Consider the following 19564-nt stretch of genomic DNA (forward strand, 5'->3'; position numbering starts at 1 on the left):
GTGTTTTTAATGTTTGTGTGATTTTAGTTTTCTTTTTCTTTTTTTTAGTGGGAAGTGATATATAAATGTAATAAATCTCAGTCTATTAAATCCTCTCCCTGTGCTCAGAGACTGAGAATCTGAATGCTGAATTTTGAACCAGACACTAAGGTTGGTGCCTGTGTAGAGCAACTGAATGAATGGAATTCAGGCAGCCTTAGACATGACCTTTATCTGCCACAGGATGCATGTCTGTAGACCTCCAGAAAAGGGGGGTTGCCACTCACCTTAAAATTCAAGCAGCCAGGAAGCACTTCTGTCTTCTGAGGGCTACAGAATCCCTCCTCCTCCTCCTCCTCCCTCAGAAGACAGATGTGCTTCCTGGCTGCTTGAATCCTTACTCTGTTTCCAGCGACGTAACCATGTTGGTCTCTTGCAGTAAACCCCAAATCTTCCGGCATCTTCAAGACTAATACCACCTGTCAGCTTCCTTTTATTGCCCTGCTCCCCCCAGGAAAGAGTCTCGATATTTGAAGACTGCTCTTTTGAGGCTGGGGCACAATAACGGCCCTCAAGGGAGCTCTGCTGGCCTTGCAGCTAATGCCCGCATGTGCCAGGGCAGCCTCATCTCCAGGTAAAGCTGGGAGGGACTTCCTGTCTGAAACCGGAGAGCCACTGCCAGCCAGTGTGGACAGTTCCAAGCCAGATGAAGCAAGGGTTTGACTCCGCAGAAGGCAGGCAGCTGCCTCGGTTCCTTGCAGAGGACTTGCACTCATAGCGCCATCATCTACTGCCCTCACCTGAGTCAGCCCACTGGTCCATTCGGCTCAGCACTGTCCGCACTGGCTGGCAGCAATTCTCCAGCATCTCAGATAGGAGACTCTCCTGCCCTTCTTGGGCTGGTCCTGGGGCCTTCAGCACACAGATCTACAACACTCCTCAGTCCAGCTGCTTCTGGGGAGAGCGTGTTAGAATCAGCCCTTTACAAGGAACTCCCCAGATTTGGGGATGGGGGGGAGAGAAATCCACATAAACCAGCTCAGGCATCGGGCTCCACTGTTAGCATCCCACTCAGTGAATGAACCATCCGGACTGACTGGGATGGAAGAATGACAAAGTGGTGGCCCATCAGGCCACAGAAACACAGCCAATGTTGTGGAAACTCTGCCCGGAATGCTATGCCAAGCTTACTCAAATTCTGCTGCCACCAGTGGAAATGGTGGCTTCACCAGGCACTGCTTTTAAGGATTATGAATTTTTCTGAGGGGTAAAAGCTGCCACAGAATGCCACCAAAATTAAAAATCCCAACAGGAACCAACCCCAACTAATCACCCCTTGCCATGTCTTCAGAAGCACATGCTCAGGTTTTGGCACACCTCAAAGAGAAGTGAGATTCTAGGCAGCTACACACACGAACACACAAAGGGGCCATTCTAGCCCCCAAGAATGCCCCTCCTCCTCGTCTAGGTCAAGAGCAGCAGGAGGGCACTTGATCCTAACCCTGGCGATGGGTCACAAAGGAGGAGGCAGTACCGTGTGATTCAACAGCCAGGTGGCCCCAGCCACAACCCTGCTGCACTGGAGCAGCCAGTGGCCACATGCAACTGCTGCTGCAGCTAAGGGGGCTGCCAAGACCAAACGCCTCACCTGCTTGCAACTGCTAGGCCCAAGGAGATGCCCTGTGCAGGAGCCCAGGGAGTCTGGGCGCTGGGGCCACTGAAGGCAAGCGGTGCAAGGGGCAAAACAATGGAGAGAGGGAAGGGAGGGAGGGATAGAGGAGAGAGACTGAAAACACTTAGGAGACTTGCTTTCTGCCCAATTAGCCCAACTAGCCCAGAATCATCTATGCCATCTAGCAGCAAGTGGCTCCCCAGGGCTCTGCCAGGCAGAGTTTTAGATACTGGCAGAAGCCAAGGGGCTGACCCTGGGAGCTTTCATATGCAAGGTAGATGCTCTGCTACTGAGCTACGGCCCCTCCCTTCTGAGCTCAAGCCGACAGATCCTGAAGTATGCAAAAACCCAAACAACAGAAGCCACAGAGCTTCCAATACCACCATGACCTGCCAAACAAGCAGAGCAGGAGGATGCTCCTAGGGGGGATCTCCAGAGTCATCTTTGCCACCTCTACAAGGACAATCCCCTCTGAGGCACCACATCTCATTCCCAAAGACACCCTCTGCAGCCCACAAATCCCCACGGAGTTTGGTTAAGCCAGCTGAGGGAGGGACAACAAATTGGGGGAGGGGGCCTAGAACTGCTTTGCAAGAAAGCTGAATATACCCCACCACGGGACAGGACAGCAAGAGATAAGCCAGACCAGAGCTGAGAGCCAATCATCATCATGGGTTTATTTGTCATGATCCCACGTCCAACTATGTTACTAGTTGCAAAATGACACCCCCCCCCAAAAAAAAACCAAGCCCTGAACTAAGAATTTGCTGAAAATCTGGGGAGTTTGTTTGTGGGGGTTCTTGTTTTTAGTCCAACATAAATGAGAAAAATACTTTGGACATTTCCCAAAAACAGAAATAATAGCAAAGTATATTATACATTCAACATATACTGCGAGTATCGATTACTACAATACAAAGCAATGATTAAAAAAACCACAACCCCCCTCCAATAAAAATAAAAAGTGTGATACTGCAAAACAGCGTAGCCGGGACAGTCCCTGCGCGGCTTGCTTGGGTGGCGCTGGAGGGCAGCTCTCGCTGTCATCTCAGGGTCATGTAAACAGGAAAAACCAGAGGAAGAGTCCAAAGCCAGGCTGCTGAAGGGGGCTTGTGTTGCTGCCTTTTGGGCCCCTCTTCCCAGGGGAGGGAGGGAAGGAACAGTGAAGAGCCCTCAAACTCGCCCTCTGCCCCTCACTTGCCCACTCTTCCACGGCAAGTGAGTCGGAGTCCCAGCCACGATCCAACCTGCAGGTGGAAGAGGCACCCTCACCATCGCTGGCACACCTTGGTATCCAGATGCTGCGAAGGAGGAGGAAGAAGATGTGATAGCAAAAGAACCTCAGCCATGCTGGCCTCACACTTCTGTGCAAATTCAGGAGGGCTGCACTGATTTTTTTTCCTTTAAAAAATTCTTCCAAAAAGAGTCAGTAATAGGAATTCTCTGTTGTAGCTTTGTCAAAAGTTCCAAAGGCAGAAAAGATGACACGAGAGCCTCCCCAAAGGCCCAGCTGCTGCTGCTGGAGGGCGGGCAGGGCAGTCTCTGTGTGGCAGGGCAGGCAATGCCAGCGGCACCATTGCTGGCACACCAGAGGAAAGCCACTACTGGGAAGGAGGGGCGGGGCAAGCAGCAAGGCCAGGTGGTGGGCGAGGGGAGAGGAGAAATACATGTTGCCTTTTATTAGCAATTAATTTATTAATAATAATATTAATATTAATAATAATAATAAAACATTTATGAAAACAAATTCCTACATGATCTGGGGGGAAGCAAGTTGAAAACGAGAACCAGGACTTCTCAAAACTAAACTAAAAAAAAGTAGCATGTGGAATTAAATAGAAAAGATGTACAAAAAGAGAAAAGAAGAAAGGAAAGAATATTAAAGCACAACAACAAAATTTAAAACAGAAAAGCTAACAGAGCAGACACACACAAAAGCAATATTGCACCGCTACGGGGGGGGGAGGGGAGGAGGGGGCTGAATCGCCACGGGGGAGGCAAGCGATGCACAGAAGGCAGGCATGGCGGCTTGGCTCTCGGCCCCTCCGCAAGCACAGCACCTGCCACCCCACCTGCCCCTGGTCTGAGGGTCACCGCACGGACAGGTCCTGAAGAGGCACCATCCAAAACATCTGCTTATTGCTCACGGGTGGGCAGAGCCGCTCTCCCCTCCCGCCGTCAGGTTTCCCAGCCACGGCTGCCCCCCCGCAACCCCAAACACATGCCACGGACTGAAGGGGGCCCTCCAAGCCGGCAGCTGCCCGTGGGGTAGGGGGGCACTCTGGTCCTTCCGGAATGGCTGGCATCACAGGCAGATATGGCAATAATGAACATCCGAAAGGAACAAGCACACTGCTGAACCAACGAGGAGGAGGAGGAGGAGCCGCCGTAAGATTTCCGTCAAGGAGACACGGGACGGCCATTTGGCGCAATGCTGCGAGATACTGTTGGTTTGAAATGGACCTTTTTGCTTCAAAGCTGTACATACCCCTGCCAAAGCAAAACCAAGAGAGCAGGGAGTGAATGACAGGAATTCCACCCCTCCCACCCACCACCACATCTCGCGCCACCCGATACTCATCTATACCCTCCAACTGGTTATTTCCTGAGGAACCTCGCCAGATCCTTCTACCTCCAGCTGCTTCGCCATCCCGGAGCGAAGCCTAGCCAAGCCCAAGCCCAGGCATGCAACCAGCTGGCCCAACAAGGCCGTCTGTGGCAGGCATCGCTGGCTGCTGGCACCACCTCATCAAAGAGAGCCAGAGGGGGCCTAGAGCACACCCCAGTTAGTCCCAAGGGTGGAGTGAGCAGTGCACCTCTCACCACGTCACACTCGACCTCTGAGTCAGAAATCTGCCATCTGACTTCGGATGCCACAGGCACTGTTTGATGCCCACTTCTCCCTCCAATGTCCTCACGCTTGGCTCTCCTGCATGCAGGGCCCTGAAAGGTGTAGGCTGGTCCAGAAAGCCCTTGGCTCACCCCAGTAGCTGCGGGATGGGCCTGTCCCTGCAGAAGCTCCTTCCATCTCCCAGGTTTAGAGGCCCAGCTTGCAACCTGCTGTTCCCTCCCCACTGAGCACTGTGGAGGGATGGGCAGACTTTGAAATGGAGGGGGCTCCCTGGCTCTCTCCTGGAACTGGCCCACACAGCTCTCCAGTGCTACTTACTGTAGCCCACCTGCTCTCTAGACCCCAGCCTGCTCCATCCCAAAGGGCACCTCCGGGTGCTTGTAACCCAGCAGGACGTCAGTAATACATGTAGAAGAGTAACAAGAGGTGTTCAGATGCTGGTTGCCGTCTGCCAGGTTTGGGTGCTCTTGGCCTTCCAAGTTCTCCCCACAATCTACAAAGCCAAAAGACAAGGGAAATGGGGGAGGGGGCGTGGGAAAGGAGCACTCGGGCAAGGCCTGGATGTGGGCACTGGGCTCCACGGGACTCTTCCTCGGGCACGGAAGAGCCGCAGCGCATGCCAAGTGGCACGCAAGCCCCGGCTGCTCCTTTGGCTGGCTGCTCTGGGTCACAGCCCAGCCTGGAAAGATGAAATGTGCTGCTGCAGCTGTGCAAGGAAGCGTCTGGCTCTCCCACTGAGAGGACCAATCTGGCTCACGACGCAAGAGGAGGGGAGGGTCTGATACCAGCTCCCCCTTTATTGGAAGGGTCTCAAAGCACCAGCTTGACCACCCGGCGCTCTACGGCGGGGCAGGCACACGGCCCCTGGAGCCGGGCATGTCCAGCCCCCCCCCACATCTGGAACCACCCCCACCGGGCTCCCCTGGACAAGGCTGAACCAGCAGGCCGCAAACCCGGGGCCGAGATGGAAGTGGCGTGAGCGGCTGCCTGCTTTGCACTCACCTCCGCTCTCCCCGGCATGCAGGAGCTGGCTGCCCATGAGGGAGGACTGGCTGAGCACGGCATCGGACATGCGGGCAGAGCTGAGCGCCTTCCCTGCCATGAGGCTCATGCCTGGCAGGGTGTCCAGCTGCACCTACGGAAGGGAGGAGAAGGGAGTGGCAGGGAGTGCGCACACAGCGGAGTCTCGCCCACCTCACCCCCTTCCCACCGAGGGGCATCGCTAAAGGACAAAAAGGAAAATGCCAACCGAGGGAGGGAGAGGGCCGGACCCCACCCCCAACATACATAGGCGTCATCGCTGTTTTGAATGGTGTGGTGCCTCTGCAAAGCCCGGGATCTGTGATGCACGCCAGAAGTTGGTCTTGCGGAATAAGCCCCTGGCCCATCCGCATCCAGCATTTCCACATGCCCAGGAGAGATTCTTTCCATGCAACCTGTGACCACGGAGTCTTTTCAGGGGGTGGGCAAGAGAGAAAAAATGAGGGAGAAGAAAGAAGGTTACATCCCTCGCAGGCAGCCATTCCCCCCCCCCACACACACACAAATCTTCCTGGCCCAGGCTGGAGGAAAAAGGAGAGGGGAAACCAGCCAGCCACTTTTTCTGATTCAGAGTCCACTCACTCTTCTGCCAAGAGGTTTGTGGGAGTGACCCCATTTTATCCTCACAACTGCCCTGTGAGGAAGGCCAGGCTGATGGCATGCGACTGGCCCAGGGCCACCCCTCAAATCACAACCCCACATTCACTCTCATCAGCTGGGCTGCTCTGTGGGAGAAAACCATGCCCAGCAAAGAATATCTATGGCTGTAGGACAAAGACTAAGGTGCAAGGGGAAGACTCGCCTTTTGGTGCCCCTTGAACACGGGAGGGACTGAGGGCCAACTGCAGATCCCCATGGGGTGGACACATGCCCCCCCCAGAACAAAAAGGCACATGTAGTACACCTGCACATTTAACATGCACAGAGGCCTGGAAATGTGCAGCCAAAAAAAAGGCAATGCAGGCTGACAAGGGTTGAAACGAAGGAAACACACGGCCTTTAAGCCGGCCAAGACTGCCAGAGCAAACTGCCCCCCAGCCCCATCCGTTCTGTGCCAAAAAAAGGCTGTTCTGCTGCATGGGCACACGTGCGCTCTTGGGCATAGACCCAAATCACACCCCTGAGCAGCTCCTGTCTACTGCAATGGAGCCTGCACAGATGATTCCTCCCCTGCCCCCCAACTGGGGAGAAAGTGCCACACCCAGGGCTTCATCCTTCCTGCCACAGGCCTGTTCACCCCCACACACAGAAGCCAGCATCATGCAGCGGAAGAATCCAAAGGTTGCCGTTCCTCGTTCCAAAGAGGTCAACTGCTGGCAAAACTGCCTCCCTTGCAGGGTAAAAGCTACCACTTCTGGTCTCAGGAGCTGTCGAGTATGGAAGGGGCTGTCATGCTCCCAGCAGGCCTTTCTCCCCATCTCCCTGTGCAGCTCAGTTTCCTTGCCTGAGTCTGGCTGCCCTGGCTCCGGCCAGTGGGTAGGTAAGGTGATGGCCTTTGGCCCAGGACTATGTTTCCATGTGGAGAACAGACTGGAGGAAAGGTAATCGCTTGGGCACCTCCTCACCCTGGACGGCTCAGTCCAGCTGGTTTGTTTTGTTTTGAACCACTTGCCAACTTCCAGAACTGGGGCTGGAGTGTACTTTCTCCCTCCTTCCTCAGTGTTGTGTCTTGAGAATGTAAGACCAAGGGCAGGGGATCTTTTTTTAAAAATTATCGGTAAGCTGCTCTGGGAGTCTTTTCAAGCTTGAAAGTGGGATAAAAAGGCTTTAAATAAATAATTAACCAGGCTGAGCAGTGGGGCTGAAGGCTTTTCCCAAGCCCAAAGAGCATGCAGGCGCTCTCTCTCTCTCTCTCCCTCTCTCCCTATACGTAGCTATCAGGCCAGAGTCAGTTTAACTTTCCTGGAAAAACAAACAGAAGATGCTTCAAGCAGGAGAAGACATGGCAGCTGCAAAGAGACCTCCCTCCTCCTCCTCCAGCTGGGCAGGCCCCACAGCTGCCAGCTACCCCCAAAGTCTGCTGCATCCCACAGCAGCACCACTGCCACCATGATGAGCGGGGGGGGGGGCAGAGCAGGCCGAGGCAAGGAGGACTCACTGTGGCAGAGGGTGCTCCCATCAAGCCCCAGGAGGCCAGGACCATGTGGTCAGAGAGCTCCAGCGGTCTGAAGAGCAGGCAGTTTGCACCCAGCAGAGCCAGGCAGCTTTTGGGAACATGGTGGAAGATATCAAATGGCAGCTTTTGGCTTGACTGAGGAGGCAAATATTGGGGAAGCCTTGCGTGCCTCCACCTGGCTGGCTCACCCTGTGCACTGCTTTCTCATGGGGAGACAGCACCTAGAAGCACAGCCTCCTGAGCAAATTCACCCCCTTCCCAGTGGCCCAGGTCCTTCCATGCGAGTTTGCTCACTCTCTGGATGTCAAATTGCTCTGGCTATTACTCCTTGGAAGTGGCAGGCAAGAGACTGTCTCTGGCACTTCTTACATCTGCTGAGCTCTTCTATAGCAACTTGGGGAAAAAGGCTCTGCGGTCTTTTCCTTGCTTGTCCTCACAACACCCCTGTGAGATAGGTCACTGTAATCATTCCCATTTCAGATAGGAGCAATCTATCACAGCAACCAGCTGTGAACCAAATTCACAGCAAGACCAATAGAGGACCCTTGCAAGAATCCCAGCTCAGCTGTGCCTTGAACCCGTGTCCCCCAGGGCCAATCCACTGAACCATCATGACCCCAAGCAAGCAGCCAGAGGGGCCCAGATCACCAGAAGAGCCCTGCTGGGCCAAGGGAACAATTCTTCTAATCCAGATGCCTCTTGAGAAGCTCACAAGGAGGGCATGAAGGCAACAGCTGATCTTTGGAGACAGAGAGATTCTGAATCTGGGGGCTCCCCACATAGCCTTCTCCTCCACCTTGATGAATTTGTGTAACCCCCTTTTAAAGCCACCTGCACTAGGGGCAATTCGCACATTGGGTGGAAGCCAATTTCTCAGAGTAGCGATGTGCTGTGTGAAGCAGCCCTTAGCCATCTTCTCACCGCCCCTACTCCAGCCACGCACGTAAGCGATGGAAATCCAGTCTGCCCTCCCTCCTCCACCAGCCCAGGTGCGGCGCAATCTCTCGGTCCATATCCCCACCTCCATCAGGACAGATGCCACCTGCAGAGATGCCTGGGAAGGCACCCTGCTTGCCAACCGGGATCAACTTCCCCACCGTTTAAACACACTGCCCTGCCCCCACCCAACCCAACCCAGGCCCGCCCAACTGGCCACAAGGGTGATCTCCCGTGTCTCAGGTAGGGCCTGGCCTTACCTCTGCCGGGCACCTTATTCCGACAGAAGGTGGCAGCTGGCTGGTGCCTGTAATGGTGCGTCTCCAATTCCTGCTCATGCTTAGCAGTCCCAAACAAAGCGTCCGGGTCCCCAGGCCCACCTATGCTTAAAAGCAGCGGAGCCTCGTGGCAGGCCTTGGTCTTACTGCCTGGAAAGCTGTCCTGCTCCCCATCACACATGCAGTCCGCTTCCTCCTCCATGCTCTCTGAGTGGACCAGGGGGGGCTGGTGGGTGTGCCCGTGGGCCGGCATTGAAGCCGGCACCTGCTGGCTACATTCATGGGCCCTCACTTTTAAGAGGTGCTGGGGGCTAGTGTGGTGGGGGTGATGGGGGTGAGGGTGATGATGAGGGTGGTGGTACGTGTCAGTGTTTCGATAAGGCAAAGACAGAGAGTGGCGCTCTGACAGTTTCTGGGCCACGCTGGTGTCCACGTGTCCAGCTTCCCCTTGGCTCATGTGCCGGATCAGCTCTTGAAACTCTTGCTGCTGCTGCTGCTGCTGCTGCTGCTGCCGCCGCTTGAGCAACTGCACAAGCTCCGCCTGGGGCAACCGCAGGTCCGTGTGGCCCGTGAGCGAGTGCCGGGGTGAAAGCAGGCCCTGCAGGATGTGTGGGACTTGCTGGTGCCGGCTATAGTCTGGTGGCGTTGGCGACAGCAGTGCCTGCTGGAGGGCTGACGTGGCATAGTGCTGCTGTGGAGCGCTCTGAGAGAAGCTGGGGAATTGCTCCAGCTGGGGGACTTTCAGGGCCTGCGTGGGGGGGAACCCCACAGCTGTGGCTGGGCTGTAGCTGCCTGGAGAGACCCGTGCCTGCTCCGGGAACAGGTGAGGATGCAAGTGCACCTGGTCATAGCCAGTGGACGGATACCTGTGCGGAGCGAGAGAGAAGGAGGGAGGCACTTTAGAAGCACAGGACCCACATACACACGGGGAGCGACTGAGAGGCTGCACGGAACGCTTCCTTGCCTGCAAAGAGGGTTTTCGCTGACCTTCCGCAGCGGCCAGCCACATGGCCCAGGATGCGTGAGGGAGAAAGGACAGCTCCCCCCACCCTTCCTGCAGCATCTGGCCTTAGAACAGAGAAAAGGTTCCATTCAAAGCGATGCTGGCCAACAACCATTGCTCATCTCCCCTGTGAACCTGCCCATCCTTTCTTTAAAACTACTTAACCAAGAGGCCATCACCACCCCTGCAGACCCCACAAGCTAAGTGGGCACAGTTTGGGAGAGAAGCAAGGAAGACGCTGGGGCTCAGGTGGGGTTCTGTGGGACATCTCCCACTCCGCATGGCCAACCATGCATTTGCCCCTCCCTGTACCCCCTTGCTGCCATGGCCATACCTGTGGGGCTCTGCTTTATCCGCACTGAGTTGCTTGGAGAGGGGCCTGTGCCCGTAATTCAGGGAGGCCATCAAACTGGCACGATGGTGCATCTGCAGCTGGTTGGCACTGGGGGTGGCAGGCATGCCCCGCCCAGCCTTCAAGAGGCTGCTGTCCATCCCCTCTCCCGGCTCCAGCACCTGAATGGCCACAGGTTGCCCCTGCACTTGCTGCTGCATGCCAATGCAGGAGAGGGCCACGCCTGGCGGAGGGGAGCAACTGCCAGACTGCTGGAAGATGGTGCCATGAGAGGGCATCCCTTGGAACTGCGACTGTGAGGCTGCACCTGCAAAATGAAGCCCTGCCATTACCTGACTTGGCTTGTTTGGCAGGATCCCCTTGTGCACCTCATTTTTCTGCCATTTCTGAAAACAATGGCGACTCCTCCATTGTCCCTGCTTTGGGCTCTCAAGGCGAAAGTGACCACGTTCCTCACTTGGGGCTCCCGCACGGCGCAAGCAGTCCCCAGCAGGGCTTGGGAATGAACCAAAGCGCAGTTGGGCGGGGGGGGGAGCTACAGGCCCACTGGCCCTTCTGCTCACTTGCTGGCACTTACTGTGGCTCTGGAGCATACTGCTGCTGACAGGAGGGGGGCTGCTCTCCGTCTGCCTGAAGAGATGGTTGCTGGGATGGTTTGGAGGTGGGCTAGATGGCTGAATCCTTAGCCTACACACAGAGAGACAAACGCCAGACAGGTTTTTGGAATCGTTGCCCCTTGAGGAAGGCCTCACGGAGAATGCAGAATGGTCTGCCTTGACAGCCTGCGTGAGGCAAACGATCCGTGAGATTTTGTGCCGCAGCAGCTTGCAGGCTCTGCTGCACAACACGGCAGACGATGATGCAGGCAAGCACGGAGGGGAGAGCAGGCCCAGGCAAGAGACACCACAACTGCTCTGGCCAAGGCCTCCCTGGACGGCCCTTGGCACGGAAAGCAACTGGGAAGGGGGCTCCTTCCCTGAGCAGGAAAAGAGGCCCTTCACGGCTGGCCAAGTCGCCACATGGGAGGCACTCAGGAAACACCCCGGCAGTCCAGCCCCCGTCTTCTCTGTAAGGCAGCCGTGACAGAGGCTGCATGGGCTGCACAGCCTTTCCTAGAAATAGCACAACCTCCCACCTGAAAGTCTTCCACGGCTGAATTCTGCCTCTCTGAAAAAGGCTTCTCAGGGGTTTTCCTTGAAATCTGCGCACACTCTCAGCTACACAAGGCAAGCTGCAGCTGCCCAGGAGGAGCAGGCCAAAGGCCCTCATCAGATCACTCTCAGCCTGGACCACCTTGGGCAAGCAGAGAAGAAGCAGCCAAGCAGCCAGGAGAAGGCTGGAGGCCTCCTGTGCTGCAGTGCAGGGGCCGTTGCTTACCTCTGGAGCTGGTGAGTGAGCAGAGCAGGCTGGCTTTCTCCTGGAGCTTGCAAGGGTGGAGAGGGCTGAGGGGGGCAGACACAATCCTGGGCACGGCAGGGCAGGAAACAAAGAGGGACACTGGTGAGGAGCAGCAGCCCACCCACAACAGGATGCAAAATGAGACGAAGCAGCCCCACGGGAGCTGAGCAACATTTAGAGGGCTGGTCAAGCCCCTTCCTCCCGGGCTGCCCCCGAGGCAGCAACCTGTCAGAAGCCAGCCGAAAGGGCCGTGTGCTGAAGCTTGATGAGAGCGGGCTGGTGGAGAGAAGGATGGGCGGAGTGGGCACCTGGGAAGGGATCATGGCTCTCCAGTCCAAAGGTGGGGGGCACAGCTCTGGGGTAGGTAGGAGAGCACCCGCTTCGCATGCGGACGGTCCCAGGTTCCATCCCTGAAGTGGGGCCGAGAAGGCCCCCTATCCCCGTCAGTGCAGACGCTACTGGGCTAGTTGGGCTGATTGTCTGACTCTGTTCCAGGCCGTTTCCTTGCCCCTGTGGAGCTGCCCAGCACAAATGGCCACTTCGACACTGGCTGACCCTCCCTTTCACACACGCGGATGAACCATGATGAACGTGCTTCAGCTGACAAGGCAGAGTCCTCACTTGGAGCAGGCACACATCAAAGGCGGGGGAGGCTTAGGGAACTGCCTTCTGCTGAGTCAGGCCTCTGAGCCATCTAGCTTAGCATCGTCTCTGCCCTGACAGCGGCTCTTTCAGGCAGGAGTCTCTCAGGCCCACCCGGAGATGCTGGGAACTGAAGGGTGGGCTTTCTGCATGCAAAGCAGCGCTCTGCCATTGGGCCATTCCCCAAAAAGGGGCGGGCTGAGGCGGCACAGCACAGGGCACAGGAATCCTAGCCGCCTGATGCCAACCTAGTACACTCTGGATGTGCCCGTACCTGGATCTGCTGCTGAAGGATCTGCTGATGCTGCTCCTGCTGGTACAAGATGTGCTGCTGCTGCGTCTTCTCCAGGGTTCTCTCGTCCACGTGGGCCCCGTACATCTTCTGGAGCTGCTCACACTCCTGAAACAACCCGCCAAGTGAACTTAGCTCTGCTAAGAGCAAGAGGAGGGGCCACAGCCATCGTGACTGCCTGCAGCCTTCAGACTGCCTGCAGCCTTCAGACTGCCTGCAGCCTTCAGACTGCCTGCAGCCTTCAGACTGCCAGAGCCCAGAGGGAGCTCAAGTCCCAGAATCCACCGGGCAGAGCCAGGAGGACAGAAGGGCGCCCTTGGCGTTCCCTTCCCCACCTCAGCAGGCACCTGAAGGGCGAGTCCTGGGGCACATCTCATGTAAATGGGGGTCATGTCTTTCCCTACAAGAAGCTCTGGGAGCTACTGCAGCAGCATTGTGAGGGTGCCAAGGCTCCCTTCAGGGCACAAACGTTCTGCGGCTGGGAGGACTGGCAGTTACACCCCAAGGGCACCGGCTGACCCTGGTGGCACAGGCTACCAAGCTGTTGTTACTGAGCAAGAGAGAAGACAGGCAGTGGCCGAGGGAGGCTGCTTCTCGTGGGGACTGCAGAGCCTGGGAGCGCTGGCCCTTGCTGCCTGCTCCTTTCCCCACATAGGGAAGGCCTGGCTTGGCTCCCCCCCTCCTTCTCTCCCCCCTCCTGCTCAGTACCTGCTGGAGCTGCTTGATGCTGCTGTGGTTGCCCATCTTCTCAAGCTGGGCTTTGAACGCCTGGATGCTGGCCGCCCCATCTGAGAAACGGCGGACTGGAGAGAAGCGCTCCGTGGGCAGGTGCAGAGTGTTGGAATCCTTATAGATGTAGCTGTGTATACGCAGGGACAGAAAAGCGCCCACTTAGCCAAGCAAAGCTCCATTCCCAGCAGCCTGACCCCTTTGCCCCCCATGCGGAATTTGCCAGCCGGCCTCTTTTGGAAGTGTGGCCTCCCGAGGCACCTGCAACCCTGGGAGCAGGAATGGGCGGGTCTTCTTCAGCACCCGCCTGCTCTTAGGCCAGGTGGGACACCTAGCAGGCCCTCTGGCTCCAGGGCTCCCTCAGCTGCGGCAGCCTTTCTCCCCTCAGCATTAACCGCCAGAGGCCCCTGCAGCATCCGGCGTGAAGAAGAGGGAGCCAGTATGACTCTGGAGCACTCTCTGGCAGATTCAAGGTACCCAATCCAAGTAGACAGAAGTATTTCAGATCCCTCCCCACCAGCGACAGATCTTTATACACCCTAGTAGCTTGGTTTCACGTCCAGAAGCATGGCCATCCCTCTCAGCACTGCTGGGTAATGCGGCAGGGAATGGGCTATGAGCCTTCCTCCGTTGGACTGAAGACTAATGCCCAGTCGAGAACATGCAATGAGGTGCCTCAAGGGAGGCAACGCTGTGAGCCTGGCTTTGACAGACGCCTCTCCTCTCCACCAAGCACACCTGGGCCAGGTTCGTTCTAGCTGCAGTGGCCACAGCCACCGCCTGCTGACAACTCTTGCAAGAGGGAAATGGGCTTCCGCTGCTGCTCAGCTAGGCGCGCCCTTCTTTATATGTGAGCAAGGGATGGCCGCAACTGGCCCACTGCAGCATGTATAAACTGCAGGGTGCCCCTGTGCGTCTGCAGAGTGTATGATCCCCTTCCTGACCTTATTCATTGGCATCCCACTTCTCCTCCAGGGAGCTCAAGGCACATACCTTGCTGGGGCTGACGCAGCACCAAACCAGCCCCATCCCAGCCACCCCAATGCTGGATCTCAGCAAACTGGCCACCCTCCCACCCTGCCTTCCACCCCAAGATAATAGCAGAGGCATGCTCTGGAGTGCCATTCCCAGCCGTCTCCTAGCAGAGGAGCTGGTCTCCGAGGAACAAAAAGTCTCCTGCTGCTGCTGCTCAGATCAGCACAGCCGAAACACACAAAGGTTCTAGTGGGCCATCAGACAAGGTGCGGCTCTGCTGAAACCTCACTTGAAACACAAAGGATTTCCCACCGGCCACGTTGCTCCTCTCACCATCTCCAGAGTCAGTGGCCTTCATTCTCACACATGTGCCCTGCCCAGGAAGCCCACTTCTGGTGCCACCACCAACCAGCTCAGAGCTTAACTGCGGCATGTGTGCCCTCCTCGGGTGGCTGGGAAAGGGCTGGCATTCATTTGCTGGTGGATTCAGGAAGAGGCAGTTTATGTGCCAGCACCCAAGTATAGAGTGGTTAGCTTAGCCACTCAGGCCCCCCTGGAGGCAAGATCCAAGCTGGCTCCAAGTGACCTGCAAGGAGCAAGGAGAACCAGCTCTTATCAGTCTCCACCTCCCCCAGAACAAACCCTGTGAAAGCCAGACGTGCCAGCAGAGAGGCCTGCAGTGGTCTTCCCTGAGCCACTTTGCACCTGGGAAGTGAACTAAGAGCAAGCCAGGACAGCAGCATTCTGCTTACTCAGCCCCACAATGCCCCTGGCCAGTCATGCAGGATTTTGCTCCTGCTCTCCAGCAGATCTGAACCAGGAGTTACCCAGGGACAGCACAGCTTATCTTTGCTCTCCTCAGGTTCCAGCGTGGCACCAGTACAGCCTCAGCCAGCTCAGAGTTCAACTGCTCAAGCTGGTGATGTCACGGCCCAGCTCAGCAGCTCTCTGATGGCAATTACAAAACAGGCCTGTCACCCACAGAAAGCTCGGTCAGGAAAGGGGGGGCTCAGCAGCACCTCACACCTCAGACTAATGGGATGGGGTGGGGGACAAGGCCTGCCTCTCTGGGGTGGGAGGAGAAGGGCTACGACTCACCTGGGGAGAGACTGGCCGCAGGAGCACAGGGCTCTGTGTCCCAGATCACAGAGGGCCCGTTGCACAACAGTCAAAGGTTGCACAGTGCTCACCCCCTCCGCTGGAATTTCAGCAAGAAAACATTGCAGACAAACACATACAGTTCTGGTGCAGATCCCATGACAGAGCTCTTGACACAAACAAGGTTCAGAGGTTCTCCTCTCAGTCTTGTTATGGTGAGGTAGCCACCCGTGTCTCTGCAAACACGGAACACCAGATGGTTCCAGCTGCACCTCTTGCTAGCTGCCTTGGGTCACTCAAACAATGCTGTGTGAATGCCATCCACCAGGGGTAAAAATCCTGCTGTGATGTACCTGATCGCTGTCCATAGGATGTGAAGGAGCCAAGAAGAGCCCCTGACCTTTGCCAGGGTCTACTGACTCTGTCAATTCACTTCCACCGCTGATTCACCCCTCCAATAAATGGGGTAATAGGGAGTTTTGGGTTGTTCTTCCAAGTTAGCCAGTCAGTTGGGGTGGGGTGGGGTGGCAGTTTCCTGCTTCCCAACGGACTGACAAAGCACCCTACCCTTGCTAGCTGGCCAGGTCAAGCCCAGCCCTGAGCGACAGCTGCCTCCTGTCCAGTCCTCTCCAACCAAGGGCAGCCAGGAAGCCTGTGGGGGGCCGAAGGCAGGGCGGCCCCTTCAAATGCCACAGGTATCTAGGCCAAGTGCCTGATCCAAAAGCCTCTGTCTGTCTGCATGTCAGGGGGTGCATTCTGTCCAGGACAGGTTCCCTGGTGCAGAACTGCCCAAGCGGCCGGTGCCACTACTCACCGGTGCTGGTCGGGTGCCAGGTGTGATGCCCGGGAGCGGAAGGGCTGCTGTCCTAGCTGCCTCTGCAAGTCAGGCGGGATTTCCGCAGTGGGGTTGGTCATTGCCAGTGTGTGCCTTTTTGACCTATTGGCCAAGTATCTGCAACAAGCAGGAGCACATTTGGTGAGAGGGAGGGGGGCAGCATCTGGAATGCTCCAAAGAGGGAGCAAGAGCAGGGGACGGCGAGACAGTGGGGGGCACCCACTGCCCAGCCTTCTCGACGGAGCTTCTTAATGGGAGTGGGGGTGGAAGAAAGGCTGCCCTTCTAGGGCAGAGGGAAACTCCGGAGAAAGCAGAGATGCCGGCCTGCAGAGGAGCCAAGCAAAGCATGGGGGAGAGGGCAGGTTAACAGCAGGCCCCAAAGGTTACAGCAGGTGTGAGGCAGAGAGCTCTCTCTCCTGGCCAGGAAAAAGGAGGGAAAGCGAGGGGAGCTATCTGGATGCCGGCACTGGGCCAGTAACGCTACTGGGCCTCCTCAGGGGACAGTCTTGGCCGTGACGCATCACTGTGTCAGAAGCCCCTTCTGACACAGCAGCACAAGAAGCAGTCAAGGGCCGACATGCCGGCAGAATCGCATACGAGACAAGTTCCCTCGGCCTTTCAGAGTTGCCAGAGGGGAGACCTTCCACTGGTGCAGCCATCCCAAACACAGTGCTGGGAGGAATTAGGGTTGCCACAAGGCTTTTGCCTGATTAAAGGAGGAGGGGCCCTCTGGCTACCCCACCACTGCACCTGGTCTGAGCTATGCTAGAAGGGAGCATCAAGAGCACCACCTAGACTCTGTCCCTGGGCACGCCCAGCTGCACCTGGGCACCAAGAGAAGAGGACAAGGGAAGGGAGCAGCTCAGGTCGTGGCTCTGAACGCTGCCAGGGAGAGAGCAAGAAGGGCAGCCTGGGCATCAGAAAAAGGAAGGCTGGGGAATTCCCCCCTACCCTGCCCCAAATTCCTGGATCTGTGCGGGGGAACCAGATCTTACAGGGCTCTCAGATGAGCACCTTACAACATGGATTCCCTTCTTTTCTCCCTATTTCACTGCTGGTCACGTTCAGTCCATTTATCAGTCTGGTTCAAAAAAGACAGATGGGGGTCCGATTCAGGGGAGGGGGCAAGCTTTGGCAGTGGTAAACTCATCAGGGGCTTCAGGGCTTTGAATGCATTGTGAATGGCCACAAGCAGCAACAAAAGAAGCTATTTGCCTCCGCAGCCGCCGCCACACAAGGACAAAGCAGAGTTAAGAGGGTGGAGAGGAGTTAGTGCCATGGGAACAAGGCAACATCTCGAGTGGAGAAGAGCTCCGAATCTGCAGCTTGTTAAGGGTGTTTCATTTTAATGCCCCAGAGACCAATCTTGCCATTAACTACACCCGCAGAACTGCTGGTTGAGAGGCAGAGAGAGAATCATGAGCTGCATTTCAAGGTCTGCCGCTTCAAACAAGTCCAAGCCAGGAGGTTGCTCCAGGGTTCTGTGAAGCCAAGCAACTAACATGGTGTTCTAGGAAGGTCAATATTTGCACCCACGAGACTGACTCTTCCAGCTTGGCAACCAGTGGCGTGGTGTGACAGCCAATGCTAAGTGGGAAGGCAGGCAACATCATATTCCGGGGGGGGGGATGTATGTACATCTAACCACAGAGCATCGTCCCAGCAAGTAAGGGAATTTGATTTGAGTATGTTGGTTCCACCCTGCTCAGCAAGACAGACGTCCAGCCTGACTAAATAAAATGTGACGAGGTGTCCTAGCCCAAGGCAAAAGGGGGGGGCATAGTTCAGTGGCAGAGCACCTGCCTGGCATACAGGAGGTCCCAAGTTCAATTCCCAGTATATCCCGTTCAAAAGGGCTGGAGATCCTGGAAGCCATTATTGGTCAGAGTAGACAATATCAGGCTCAATGCAACAACCTGTGGTCTAACTCAGTTTAAAAACAGATGTGTAAAAGAGTCTACTTCACAGAATCATAGAATAGTAGAGTTGGAAGGGGCCTATAAGGCCATCCAGTCCAACCCCCTGCACAATGCAGGAATCCAAATCAAAGCATTCCCGACAGATGGCTGTCCAGCTGCCTCTTGAATGCCTCCAGTGTCGGAGAGCCCACTACCTCTCTAGGTAATTGGTTCCATTGTCGTATGGCTCTAACAGTTAGGAAGTTTTTCCTGATGTCCAGTCGAAATCTGGCTTCCTGCAACTTGAGCCCATTATTCCGTGTCCTGCACTCTGGGACGATCGAGAAGAGACCCCAGCCCTCCTCTGTATGACAACCTTTCACTTCAGTGATCAGAATCTCCAGTTAAGGGGACAGAGGTAAGGAAAGACCCCCCCAGAGCCAAGAAGCTGCGCTCTAGACTCATTGCCAGCTGGTCTACTCGCTCAGCTCAGCGTAAAGACATCCCATGCCCTTATGAGGGGCATGCCCTGTCAAATTTAATGCCAAAAGGCAGCCTCATCTGAAGGATGCCTCCAATCCACCTGCCACAGCTTTGCCCCATCACACAACTCCTCCTGTTCACCAAACAGTGCGGGTGCTGAACAATGGATCACTGGGGTGGAGAGGCTTCCTCACTCCCACGGAACCACAGGAGGGCTGCAGTGTTTGCCCCCAGATGCAAGGAATAAGGGAATCCCTCCTGGGTGTTTCATTCCTGGAAAAGTTCCAACTGTCTTGCCACATGACATCCCGGCCCTCACGCAGTCTCTGCCTCCTCCTTTCTTCCTCAAGGAGGCAAATCCTGAGCCTTTGCAAGCAAGGCCGGTTGCCTGGAAATCAGGCTGGCTGGCCTCCAAACTGCAAGCCGTGCACTGGCTGCTTGGAAGGTGGTGCTTGCCACAGCTGCTCCCAAGGCAGTCTGCAAGTCTCTCCTTGGGACACAGGCCACAAGGAGCTCTCAAGGAAGGGCACCGAAGGCAACGACTTCAGCAGCAGCACTGCGGTGGATGGTTTTGGGCCCTACCAGCGAGAACCGATACAGCCAGGGCGCCAACAGTGAGCATCTTATTTCACTGAGGCCTGAAGGCTAGAAGACCTACCTACCCACCTGTCCCATCAGTACAAGGAGGTTAGTGGGAAGGCCAGGGAGGGGGCAGGGGCAGGTCACAGTTGCAGCAGAGTCCACACAGAAAACCAGCTCCCAGAGAAGCAGAGGCAAAGCAGAAACCACAAGCAAGCCTGCCGCCTGGTTATGGCTAAAGCAGCTGCCAGACAGCAGAGGGTGCCGCCGATGGCAACTACAGCAGGAGGAGGAGGAGGAGTGTTACCTCTGCACGGCTTCCTGATCTGGCTCTCCATCCGAACCTTCCTCATCCACTGGGGTCACAGCGGGCACTGCCTGGAGGAAAAACAAAGGGAAAAGGCTAG

General features: G+C 56.2%; 1 protein-coding gene across 3 annotated transcripts in view; it reads right to left on the bottom strand.

Moving 5' to 3' along the window:
• Positions 1 to 2303: 2303 nt before the first annotated feature.
• SIK3 (SIK family kinase 3) overlaps positions 2304 to 19564 on the bottom strand; it is a 103965-nt gene continuing 86704 nt past the window's right edge. The window contains exons 14-25 of one of the 3 annotated variants that reach the window (XM_061593423.1): positions 19465 to 19535; positions 16177 to 16314; positions 13269 to 13419; positions 12543 to 12668; positions 11606 to 11691; positions 10806 to 10915; positions 10211 to 10535; positions 8856 to 9739; positions 5790 to 5953; positions 5505 to 5637; positions 4831 to 4995; positions 2304 to 4141 (exon numbers count right to left, since the gene is read on the bottom strand). In XM_061593423.1, coding sequence (XP_061449407.1) covers positions 4838 to 4995; positions 5505 to 5637; positions 5790 to 5953; positions 8856 to 9739; positions 10211 to 10535; positions 10806 to 10915; positions 11606 to 11691; positions 12543 to 12668; positions 13269 to 13419; positions 16177 to 16314; positions 19465 to 19535 — 2346 coding nt within the window. In that variant the 3' untranslated portion in view covers positions 2304 to 4141; positions 4831 to 4837. Of the gene's footprint in view, positions 4142 to 4820; positions 4996 to 5504; positions 5638 to 5789; positions 5954 to 8855; positions 9740 to 10210; positions 10536 to 10805; positions 10916 to 11605; positions 11692 to 12542; positions 12669 to 13268; positions 13420 to 16176; positions 16315 to 19464; positions 19536 to 19564 lie in introns of all 3 variants that reach the window. The other 2 variants (XM_061593422.1, XM_061593424.1) reach the window with 2 other exon arrangements.

This window comes from Rhineura floridana, chromosome 12 (genome assembly GCF_030035675.1).
Source record: "Rhineura floridana isolate rRhiFlo1 chromosome 12, rRhiFlo1.hap2, whole genome shotgun sequence".
NCBI classification, from domain to species: Eukaryota; Metazoa; Chordata; class Lepidosauria; order Squamata; family Rhineuridae; genus Rhineura; species Rhineura floridana.